We start from the raw sequence: 12,262 nt of genomic DNA on the forward strand, positions 1-12,262 counted from the left end.
GGGGTGGGGGCTGGTGCTCAGCTCGGGGTAGGGTCTGTTTCTCTGCTCCACCCGCCAGCCTAGAAGACATGCGTAGGTACCAGCCCTGAGTTTTCATTTCCGGGATTTGTCAGACTATCCCAGCTACAATGGGGACGCTAAGGACAGAGGGTCCCCAGGGAGGGGGAAGGCCAAGACTATTCTGGGGCAACTGTGCCCGCAATTCCTGGAATTCTGAGGCTGCCAGTGTTGTTTCTTGGGCAGCGCCTCAGAGTGCTGACAGCTCATGCTGTTTATAGCCTCTAAGGTCAGGCAAGCCTCTGGAGGGCTCCTGCGGGGCCGCCAGGCCCCACCTGCCCCCTGCCCCACCCAGCACGTGAACAAATGGGAAAGAACTGACAGAGGCCCGCAGCTGGAGAGTGCCTTCTTAGAGGTCTGCCAGCCACGCTGTCTCCTGACATGCTCCTCTTCCCTGGTGTTCAGAGCTGTCTCTGACCCTGTGAGGGCTCTGAAGGAAGCGGGCATGAGACTGGCTGTGTCCCAGGGAACGGAACCTCCAAGGCCTTGGGCCAGGACACAGGAAACAGCAACTTCGTGGGTAGCCCCCAGGCTCCTCAGACTAAGGGGTGGGACGGCAGCAATCTTGGGGAGGCTTCCTGAAGAAGGTCTGCGGGGCCCTGCTGGGGCAACCCTCCAGGCTCGGAGATGTCTCCTCAGTCCCCTGAGCCTCTGTTCCTCTCTATCTAGTCCCCTCTCATCCAGGGGCAGTCATTGCAAAGGCCTTTTTTGGGCCCACGTTCCACCTCTACCCAGGAACCATCTTAAGAGGCATGAAGGGGCTTTGTGCCGTGTCCCAGTCCTCTCTGGGGCCCACTGTGAGTGATGTGCCCATGGGAGTATTCTATAGGTGACATCCAGGACGCAGATAAAACTGTGGGCTTGGACCAGAAGAGAAGAGAAAGACTCAGGCCAGTGAAAGGTACGAGCATGGTCAGCCAGAGAGGAAGTGAGCCCTGACTTGGGGCACAGAGAGGTCATTGGAGTGTGTGGAGTGGTGGGTGACAGAGCCAGATGGCTGGGTGTGAGAGGAATGGGAGATGGCAGAGGCAGGACCTGCTGGTCGGTTTTTGAAGAATCCTGGAGGTGAAGAAAGGGAGCAAAACATGACAGGAGCTGCTGGAGCAGGTAACACAGGGCAGGGAGAGGTTTTATTATCATTATTTTAAAAAAGTATTTTCTTAGAGCAGATTTAGGTTCACAGCGGAATTGAGAGGAGGGCACAGAGATCTTCCATATACCCCCTGCCCCTGTATGCACAGCCTCCCACACTGTCAACACCCCCGCCAGAGGGGTGCATTTCTTACAATCGGTGAACCTACAGTGACACATTGTTATCGCCCTAAGGCAGAGTTCGTAGTTGACATTTGGGTTCGCTCGTGTTCTTATACATTGTATGGGTTTGGACAAATGTATAATGACATATATTCACCGTTACTGTGTATCCAGAGTATTTTCATTACCCTGAAGATGCTCTCTGCAAGGAGAGACTTTTTGAGCACAGATAAGACTCTGGCTTGTTTATTGGCCAGGGTGGGATTGGAAGCAGGGCCATGGGAGACAGCAGTTTCCAGTGAGAGGGTAAGGGATGGAGCAAGGCCCCAGGGGAGTCCAGATGGGACTCTAGCAGAACGTGGCACAACAGTAATTTAATCGCACAATGTTAAATGCACTTAGGACTCTACAGGAAATCCCCTGGGTTGGTCAGCCTGGAAGGGTGGGAGGAGATGCTGGAAGCTACACCATCCACGGCATCCACTAGCTGCCCTTCTCCCCATCCCCCATCACATCTACATTGGCAAATATAAGGCAGAAGGAAGGCTAGGGCCTGTCTGGTTTTGAGCACTGGGAGGATGGGAACTTCTGCAGGGAGCCCAGCTGCCCTCCTGGCTGCCTGGGGACTGGGGAAATAGGAAGTGACAGAATGGATGCCCCTGAGCCCCAGCCAGCATCTTGCTTCCTGGGAATCTGGACAGAACTTCCCTCCAGCTAATGCTCAGGCCCCTTCAGGGACAGCATGCTGGCTCAGGACTGGTCACTCAGGGCAGGCTCTTGCTCCCCAGCTCGGCCAGCTCTGGGTCTTGTTTCTCTTGGGGCCAGGGATGCAGTCTCCCAGCCTCAGCCCCTCTGGCACCTCCAGAGGGAAGGAGTGGGGAGGGGAGCAGCACAGATGCCTCCTCAGTTGGGAGCCTCCTTGAAACTATTTCAGCTCTACCCCCCTTACGTAACACCCTATTTAATAATGTAATGCTTGCAGCAATCCTGGGAGAAAGGTGGCGTTTCTCTCCATACGCAGAGGGCACAGAGGCTGGCACTGCAACCTCAGGTCTGGCCCAGACCAAAGTCCACACTCTTTCCTTTGCTGCCTTTGCACCTGCAGGTGAATGAGGCCACAGCTGTTCCTTGGCACCTGTTATCCCTGTGCCCCCTTTGGAGTGCCTTAAGACCATGTCTCAGCCAGGTGAAAGGACTACTGTGGGTCAGGTGGCAATTTTGGCCCCCAAACATTTTGAGCCCATCCTGGGAGCCTTGGGGATGAGACTCAGGCCTAGAGCTCTTTTCAGGCTGGTTTCCCAGCTGGGAGGTGGCTGGTGAGTCAAGAAGACTGAAAAGTGAAGTGGGAATGAAATGACTATTATGAAGAGTCCTTCAAATGCTTAAAAGGGGAAAAACTAAAGAAAAAAGAAAATCTCCAAGGATTTAGCTGCTTTGGGTCCTTCCTGGGTTGAGGAAAGCAGAGAGGGGTACAGTCTGACAGATCCATGGGTACATCATGCTTGGACTGCACCCTTCACTGCCCTGGGCTCTGAGTAAGTGCCCTGGGCTCACCCACCTATGCGGCACACCACTCCCACAGTGGGGGGAAGGGACCTGATGACCCTTGGTCCGTGGTAGAGCTCCCTGCCTCCATCTCTAAGATAAGCTGGTTAGAACTAGAAAAGCACCTCCCTAAAAGAGGATGACAGCCCAAGGTTTGTTGGATCCTGCTCAGGGCAGCCAAAGGCCAGGCCAGCTGAGCCCTGACGGGCACAGACAGGTGCAGGGAGAGAGGCGCCAGGGACAGACAGGAGCCAGCTCAGCGGCTTCCCTCAGAAGCATCTCTGGCTACTGACCAGGCCCCAGGGAGGCTGAGCTCTACCTTGGGAATAGGGATCACTCCAGTCTGTACCTAAGGATGAGGGGAAAAAAAGGCAGGGCCTGGCCAGGGGAAGGTGGGAGACACAGTAACAGTTTGGTGTGCAGTAGCTTTAACAGGACACTCCAGATTCGACACCTCTTGACCCCCCACCTTTGCCCAAGCTGATTTGGCACCAGCCTCTCTTGGATGTCATTCTGTCGTCCTTGCTTACACTGTCACTCATGATCTTCTGGACATGACTCTGCTCCTGTCTGGAAACTATTACGTCTGTAGGCAACTGGCCTGCCCTTCTGTCTGGGGTCTGTGCTACCAGTCCCCACCCTCCTACCTGGGATCTCTCTGCTGCAGGGTGATGGCCCCTTCTCTGGGATTGGTTAGAAGCCCCTGAGGAGCCCTTGTGCGGGGGAGTGGTGCTGGGAGTCCACTAGGGGGCAGTGGCATTGCTCAGTTTCTCCTGAAAGGAAGAATACTGGTGTCCTCTTTCTCTGAAGTGCTTCCAAGCTTAGATTGGTGGATGGAGAGAGGGGCAGACCTATGATGCAGCAAGTTGAGGGAAATGTTACAGTAGAACCTCAGTGGTGGGTACCTAGGTGTTCACTGTAAAATTCTCCACTTTTTATACATTTGATGATGTCTATAATAAAATGCTGGGGAAAGTGCACAGCAGCATGGGAAGCCAGGTGTAGGGAAAGGCCTGGCCACGCAGTTCCCTTGCCCTTGGGAGTCCCGTCTTAGTCTGCAAAGTGTTTTGTTTCTCTTTGTTGTTGCTTTCTACCCATTGTTTAATGCCTTAAATTGAAGAGAACAATACATTCCTGTTAGTAGTAGAGGCTCCCTGTGGCCTTGGGTTTGGGGAGAGTGGTACACATTTTGAGGAGGCCTGAATGGTCAGTTATCAGACGCCCCTGTGGGAGCAGGGCGGCACGCTGGGTTCTACAAACGGTGGCCCCCTGGCAACCTAGAGGCTCGTTTCTCTCCTGTCCTTGTCTGTTTCAGCGGATTCAGGGCTGGGAGGCCGCTCTGAGAGAAGGTGGCCAGTGCTTGTGGAACAAGCGCATAGCACAGCCACTGGGGCTGGGGCAGGTCGAAGGCAATTGGAGAGGGCTCTCCCTGTGCTGCTGTTAGCACTGGGTCATCACACGCGGTTCCTGGGCTCACCCTGTAAAAGGCAAAAAATGTACACAATCTGAAGAGAAACCAGAGTATCCCCCCTGTGGAGCACATCTGAGAAAAGGCTGGAGACTGATGACAGCAAGGGCTCTGGTTCAGCTGAGAGCGCCCTGTGAAGGGCCTGCAGGAGGCTTCCATCAGGTCTGGGCGCCCAGGGTCTGGCCAGAGGCCCTCTCAGGCTTGACACGCAAGACCTGGGACTGTCCCCAGGTCCTCTCTGGGCTCCTTCTAGGATGGTCCCCAGGCCTTGGCCAGAAAACATCTTTGCCAGCATTAGGATCTGCCTTGTCCCTGGGGTGTAGCCAGGAAGGTGACCGGGATATGCCCGGAGAAGCCAGGAGGACTAGCTGGTAGACAGCTGAGGAGGAAAAGCCAAGGAACTCCTCCAGAGGCTTCTCTTTCCTGTGGTGTCACTGGGGGTAGGGCCTGCATGGCATTCAGGGTGGTGTCAGAGGGGGCCTTCCACATGATGTCATAGTGGAACGGAGTCTCTGGGACATTTTCATGAGACATCTCTAGAGGTGGAGCTTCATCACATTCCATGGAATGTCACTAGGAATAGGCCATCAAGCTATTTCCAGAAGCCTTCCAGAAGTTTGCATTTCATGTGATATCACTGCAGGAGGGGTCTCCACAGCATTCAGGGTGCTATTACTGAGAGCCAGGTCTGCAGAATCTGACACCGTACATGATGTCATTGGAAGTAGAATCTGAACTATCGTGGGATCCCAAGTAATGCTGCTGGGGGGGTGTCACCTTCCTGACAGTGCAAGGGGTGTCCCAGGGTGGAGCAAACCTGGCATTCTATGTGATCAATCACACTGGGGGTAGGGTCCCCAGACTCTAACAATCTGTGATGGCATTGGGGTGCAGGGTTTGGGAACCAACCCCCACTTCTACACCTTCCCAGGTCCCAGCCTTGCTCACCTAGGCAGGGTGCAGCATGCCAGCCTGCTGCTGTACCCTGCTATGGTGGCACTAGGCACTAACACTAGGATGTTTTGTGAGGGGGCATTTGTCCTTACTGCTGATCTGGCAGCATCTCTGTGGTCGTGCTGAGGCTTAGCCCCTGTGTATCCCCTTCCTCCTGGAGTCTGGGAAGTGCTTCATGGATTTTCAGGGTACAGGTGTTACAGTGAGCAAACTGGTATGAGAAATAGCCCCCAAATCTCTATGGGTTAGCATGACGAAAGTTCATTTCTCACTCATGCAACATTTGATGCAATGCTCCTTGGTCATTCTCCACCAAGTAGAAACTCCAGGATCCAAGTCTCTTCTGCTAGTGGCTTGATTCTCCTCTGGGTCCTTTGCATCAAGTCAGCTGACAAGAAGAGAGAGTGCAGGATGTCAAGGATGGCTGCTTGGGACAGGCCTGGAAATGGTATGCACTGCTTCCATCCACCTCCCACCAGCCAGAGCTAGTCTTACAGCCACACTTGGATGCAAAGCACTAGGAAATGTGGTAGCTGTGTTCCAGCAAGAGGAATCGGGTGTGATGAGCAGTGGGTGCTAGCCACAGTGAAGAAGACAAAATGGCGGGCCTCTACTGAATGATCCTGGGGGACTCTTCACTGAGGACTGGCCCATCCTCAGGCCCATCCTCCTTATGCTCATCTCCCCATCTGCCATCCTCTCAGATCACACCGGGCAGCAAGGCGGCCCAGTCTCAGCTCAGCCAGGGTGACCTTGTGGTAGCCATTGATGGCGTCAACACGGACACCATGACCCACCTAGAGGCCCAGAACAAGATCAAGTCTGCCAGCTACAACCTGAGTCTCACGCTGCAGAAGTAGGTGGGAGCTCTCCAGAGCAGGGGGGAGGCTGGGGTATGGGCATTAGGCGCCTGAGAGATGGGCTGTCCAGCAGCAGTTGTGTGGGTCCAGCCCTGCGCTACGAGGCCTTGCCAGGCAGTAAGGACAGCCCCTGGACCAGAAGGACTAGGCCCAAGTCATGGTTAAGCACCTGCCATGTCTGTGCTTCACTTTACAGACAAGGCTGAGAAGATGGGTCTGGGGCTGCCAGTGTGTGGCTGTCAGGCCCAAAAGCCAGGGTCTTCCCTGGTTTCTCTTTGCCCAGGCAGTCTCCCAAGGACTTTGCAGGGGCCCATGGCTGCCAAGTGCCCCAGGGCCATGACTTCTCCCTCCTGGTTAGACCCAGTGGTTTCCTGGAGACTCTCAGTGGGCAGTGGGCCCTGGGCTCTCTGACCTGGCTCCCTAGTATTCCATTGTTCTCCCCTGGCTAGCTCTGCCCAGGCTAATCTCCTGGCCCTTCACTTTGTCTCATTTCTGGTTCTTCCAGGTCAAAGCGACCCGCTCCCATCTCCATGGCGACACCCCCAATTCAGTCCCCTCTGCCAGTGATCCCCCACCAGAAGGTAGGTACTGACTGTTGATGGCAGATTCCACTCTCAGGCACGGATCTTGGGGTGCAGCCCCTGGTCTGCCTGCCTGACCCTTGGCTGGCCCACTTGGGGCAAGGCAAGGAATCAGCCCTGCCCCAGCACTGGCCTGCTGTAGCTGGTCCTGGAGAGTGGGGCAGGCTTTGGGGAGAAGTGTTCAAGCCTCCATGAAATACTGAGTGTGAAGTGCCTGCCTGGGTACCACCTGCCAGAACCTCATGGCTGAGCTCACGCAATACCAGTTTAGGCAGCCCCAGCTGGGGCTGGGGGATTATGAGAGAGCATAATCTCGGCCAGGTGAGACAAGGGTCCAGAAGACTCTGACCGTCATCTTCCTGAGGCACCGGGGAGGAGGCACTGTGGTATGAAAGCGGAAGCCCTAGCTTGACCTGGTCACCCCAGGAGGAGCTCCCAGGAGTGGAGGGGCCTGCTGTCCCTCGGGGTTTATCCTCTGACCTGGGCTTTCTCCCTCTGATTTCCATTCCTCCTCCCAACTGCACACCCATATAGCCCAATCGGAAATGCTGGTTGTGGCCAACAGGCAGGTACAGGAGAGAAGGTGGAGCCATGGCCACAGACCTCACCCCCGTGCCCCAGGCCCCTTTCTAGGTTCCTCTAAGCAGCTCGACCATGTGGGCCCAATGCATGGGAGGCCCACCCCACTACTCCAGAAAGGGCCCATTCTCCACCCCTCCTTGCATGATCTTATACTGACTGTCTCTTCAGTGAGGCAGAGTGCACAAGGGATAGGAAGAGGGGAGAGAAAGAGGCTGACATGGGGCTGGAGTGGTTGACAAACTGGGGAACTAGACAGAAGGCTACTTGGAAGAAGTTGCAGAGGTGAACAAAGGAACAAAATGTCGGCCACCTAGTCCCTCAATTTCCCCTTCACTCTGCCTATCCACTACCAGCTGGGGGGCCCCCTCTAACTGGCCAAATGGGGGTATCTCAATGTGGGGTCAGTAGAACAGGAGGCTGGCTGAGTCACCAGGGGCCCCTACTCAGGGGTAGGGGAACAGACATGGAGTGGAGTTGGGTCTCCCCACTCCCTGACACCACAGCCCCCTTGTCCCAGTTCTTTTCTCTAACCCTGTGAGCAGGATGGCTTGGCTTGGCTTTCTGAGGGGGGCTTTGCATTTTGTCCAGGTCAATGCCAACAATTGGGCCAGGAACTGTGTGCCTCTTCTGTTCTTCCTGACAAAACCCTTCTCTTTCAGGTGCTTGTCTGGCCCGTCTTGAGCTCAGAGCACAGGCCGCAGGCTGCGGGGCTCTCACACTAACACCTCTGTTTCAGGTCCACACAGAAGCACTGGGATGCATGTGGACTCTAACTGCTCTCTTCTCTCTCCCCTGCATGGCGGCTACCCTGTGCCAGGACCCTGCTCAGGACACCAACGGCAGCCTGGTGGCGCCCAGCCCCAACCCCGAGGCGAGGGCCGGCCCGGGCACCCCAGAGGTCAGGCAGACCTTTAGCTCCTCCTTCTCCCAGACCTCCGTCTTCTCCTCACACGTGGAGGCCTCTGACCCTGGCCCTCCACGGGGCAGCCCTGGGGCCAAGACAAGCCCGGAGCGGGTCCTGGACTCACTCAGCCCAAAAGTGCCACTGGGTTCCAGCCAGCCAAGGCAATATAACAACCCCATTGGCCTGTACTCGGCAGAGACCCTGAGGGAGATGGCTCAGATGTATCAGATGAGCCTCCGAGGGAAGGCCTCAGGTGCTGGACTCCCAGGAGGGTAGGTAATGGGCACGTGGCTCTCTGCTGGTGGTCTGGGGCCACCTGGGTCCTTGGTGCTCAGTAGAGGCTAGTTAGGTGGTTAGAGTGAGGGGCTGGCCTCAAGCTGCCAGCCCCAGCCCCAGCCCCATGAGATAGCGTGGGCTAAAAGCCATGAAAGCAATGATCCTAGTGACATTTGTCAGGCTCTGGTGCCTCATTGCTTTACACAACTACACTGGGGTGATGTGTCAGATTTTGCACAGGGAAAACTGAGGCTTGGAGAAAGTCAAGGTCCAGCTGTCAGGCCACTAAATGGCTGAAATGGGCCTGAATGCAGAAGACTGTAATACCTAAAACTGTTATACCAGGACAACCCCCCCGCCCACCACCACCACCACACACACAGGACAAGGCCTGCTGCCTCCAGGAGGCCTAGGGCAAAAAGACAGTCTGGTCCACACCCCTCCAGGAGCCTTGAGACAGGAGCAAGGAAGAGTTAAAAAGGTGGGAAGGCACGTTCTCTAAGGCTGTCTGGAGGAGGAAGCATTTAAGCTGGGGTCAGAGAGACTTTACAACTGTGTAAAGTGAGTGGGCTTGCAGGACTGAGCCTGTCTGAGGCGGGGCAGCAAGGAAGCAGGACCCCAAGGAGAACAGGGCTGTGCAGAACAGAAGCCCAGCCCCCGACCCCTGAAGTCTAGCTGGTAGGGCTCTGTGAGCACAGGAGTTAAAAGAAAATCTAGAGCTCGTTGGCATCATGGAGGGGCTGAGGGGAAGAAGACCCCAAGCAGAGTGTGTATTAGTTTCTAAGTTCTTTGAGCTTGTTATCTCGTTTTAATGTCTCCCATGGCCCCCTGAAATTGGTATAATTATCTCTAATAATTCTGTTAGAAGCAGAACAGGCTGAGTCAAGGCAATATGGTGCAGTGGTTAGGGGTACATGGACATGAAACTGTCCGATACTGGGAGGACTGAAGGGGACAACACGTGCATAGCACTGAGCTCTGTTTTGGCACACTCAGTATGTGCTGCCCGTCATCATTGCCTGGCGTCACACAGCTGGTACACTAATGAGCCAGAATCCCACCCTGGGGCAGTCTGACCCAAGCCCGTGCCCTTCCTTTGCTTGTGCCACAGAAGGTGCCCGTGGCCCACCAGTTCACTGCTCCGCACCTCCTCTAGATCCCCAGCTCTTTCTCAGATCCTGAGTGAAAGTGGCCTCAGGCACTCCATGGTCTAAGCACCCTGACTTTCCTGGACCAAGGTGGCAGAGCTACATACTATCAGCTCTTTTCAGCAAGGAACTTCTGCCAGAAAACTCAGGGAACAGCGGAGTAGAAATGGCCTCCTTCTCTGCCTTGGATGGGCAGGTGGCTCTTCCTGGACACCCTGGGACTAGCCCGTGGGACCCCCAGGGAGGCTCACCTGGGGTAAGGGGATTGTCTCCTCCTTACTGAGCCCTCAGTCTGGTCTGGGCACTTTTTAACAGTCCATGTGCTTTAACTAACACATCTCTCTCAGCAACTTCAGAGATTGGCGTCATTTCCCCCCATTTTAAGTCTGGGAAATAGAAGTCCAGGGAGAATGAATAATTTGCCCAAGGTCACACAGCTAATGAGTAGCAGATAGGACTGACCCCAGGTCAACCTGACTCCTCCCTATATGGAGACAGGGACCCACCTACCTGCCCCAGGAAGTGAAGGGCTTACCGCATCCCTGCTTCCCACGACTCCCAAGGTGCCTTCCCATTGGCACAGGCACTTCTCAGAAACCTGACAAATATTCCGGTATTACTTGATGCTCAGAGCATCAGAGTCCAACGGGTTCTTCCAAGCAAAGATGGGCTAGGAGAGGGAGTGCTTCATCCAAATGAAGACTGGTGCTGCGGTCCCCAGACAATGACACAGGAAGGGTGGAGCCTCTGATCTGGGCCAGCCTGGGAAGCCTCTGATGGGCTGACGCACTGCCTTCACTAAGTGCCCAACTGCTTGCAGTCCATCCACTGGACACTTAACCCACTCCGAAGGCTCTGCTCTCAGGATTCTGTTTAGTCTGCACAACCCATCTGTGCAGTAGGCACTGGCCTCTCAATTTTATGAATGAGGAGATGGAGGCTGTGACAGGTGGGCAATTGCCCAGAGTCACAGCACTAGGGAGAGGCAGGGTCAGGATTTTAACTCCGTCCTGTCCAGCTTTAAAAGGAAGTTCCTTCCCCTGTTCTCTCTCTGAGCAGTTTATAGTATTTACCTGGCAGTTTCTACCCTGGGAGGCATGTAGGAGAACAAATGGGGTGCAGGGACAATGGGCCTGAGTACCCCTGTAGCCCCCTTCTCCTTATCCTCTCTGGGACTGGGACTGAAGAGCAGAGTCCACAAGGCCACTAGACACAAGGGCCCCTGGGCAGACCTTACAGCTTTGGGTCATCTTTTCCAAGACCTGGCTGTTGCCTCCTCTCTGAACTATGTCTGACAGGCATTGCAGCCTCCAGGTCCTCAGGTGGAAGCTAAGCCCGGCGGGGGGGGGGGGCAAGAATCAATGCCAAAGAAGGAGCTAGCTGCACTGGGCATGGCTGGTCAGGGCAAGAGCTGACCCTGCAGCTGTCAGCACTGGCCAAAAATGGAGAAGGAATGGAAGATCTGTGCTGGCCTTTTCCTAATATAGCTTCACTTGCAGCTATTTTGAGACTGGGAGGACAGAGGTAAATTTATTAGCTCTAAGACAGGGGCCTGGGGCTGAGCAGGGCCACAGTGAGGCTGCTTGGGGTTCAGATACCGCTGGCTTTGGCCTGATTTCTCAGGGTCTTGGCCAAAGGATGATCACAGCTTGGCTAGCTGGGTCCCAGGCGTCCACGTCAGAGTCCATAGTGGTCATATCTGGGAAGGTAGCAGAGTCTGAGGCAAGGACGCTGCCTGCACTCTTCTACAACCCCCCTCATCCCTTCCCCCTCCCACCCAGGTTTCCAACAGGGCCATAGATACAGTCAGGATCTGCTGGGCCAAGGAATTGCATTTAAAGAGATTTGATGCAGGCAATATCTCCCCCAAGGAGATGATGCTCCAGAAGGCTCACTCAGAGAAGAGTGATGGTGGGGTCCCTCTTGTAGTGTTGCAGATGGGCTGCCATATCTGGGGGCTTTCCTGCAATAAGCTATGGACCCCCAATTCTGAGCCTCCTTGCTCTTCCATACTGCCTTGTTGCCTATCCACATGCCCTAACTCTGAGAGGGAAAGCAGGTCCTGGGGCTGTGGGTAACCCCGCCACACATGTACCCCAGCACCACTGCAATGCCTCCTCAGGGAGCAGAACTCCCAGAGCTTCCCCCATTAAACAAAGGGAAGTTCAGAGCTGCTGTCAGGACAGGAGGTACCTAGGCCCTTGGCAGCCACAGCTGGCTTGCTTCTCTCCCAGGGTCTGCAATCATGTTGTATGGGGGGAATCCATGTATTCTTTAATCTTCCTTAAAGATGGACAAGGAAACCTGGCAAAGCTTTGGGTACTAGGGACCTACCGAGGGAAAAACACTGTTGAAGGCATCTCTTACCCAAATCAAGAGGCCATGACCCAACTCTGAGCTTTTCTCCTCCTTACTTTGCACTCCCCTCAACCAGAGCCAGTCTGGGCTGGCTCTGCCTCCACAATGGCCATTCTGAGTATGGTCCCAGAGCTCAAACACCCTGCTAGGAGCCTCACTCTGATAGCCCTGTCTTCTTTGCTCTTTCTCTCCTCCCCAGGTGGTAGCCAACTCTCCAGCCAAGTTAGTATCGAAGGAAAGCATGTGTGTGCCCTTGTGTGCATATCCTAGCATGC

General features: G+C 54.9%; 1 protein-coding gene across 5 annotated transcripts in view; it reads left to right on the top strand.

Moving 5' to 3' along the window:
• Nucleotides 1–12,262, top strand: part of LDB3 (LIM domain binding 3) — a 66,444-nt gene that overhangs the window by 3,658 nt on the left and 50,524 nt on the right. For 3 of the 5 annotated variants that reach the window (XM_037163370.2, XM_037163366.2, XM_037163369.2), the window contains exons 2-4: nt 5,983–6,134; nt 6,644–6,719; nt 12,187–12,209. In XM_037163370.2, the coding sequence (XP_037019265.2) occupies nt 5,983–6,134; nt 6,644–6,719; nt 12,187–12,209 (251 nt within the window). Of the gene's footprint in view, nt 1–5,982; nt 6,135–6,643; nt 6,720–8,118; nt 8,478–12,186; nt 12,210–12,262 lie in introns of all 5 variants that reach the window. The other 2 variants (XM_037163365.2, XM_037163367.2) reach the window with 1 other exon arrangement.

This window comes from Artibeus jamaicensis, unplaced genomic scaffold (assembly GCF_021234435.1).
Source record: "Artibeus jamaicensis isolate MK-2021 breed Jamaican fruit bat unplaced genomic scaffold, CSHL_Jam_final contig_332, whole genome shotgun sequence".
NCBI classification, from domain to species: domain Eukaryota; kingdom Metazoa; phylum Chordata; class Mammalia; order Chiroptera; family Phyllostomidae; genus Artibeus; species Artibeus jamaicensis.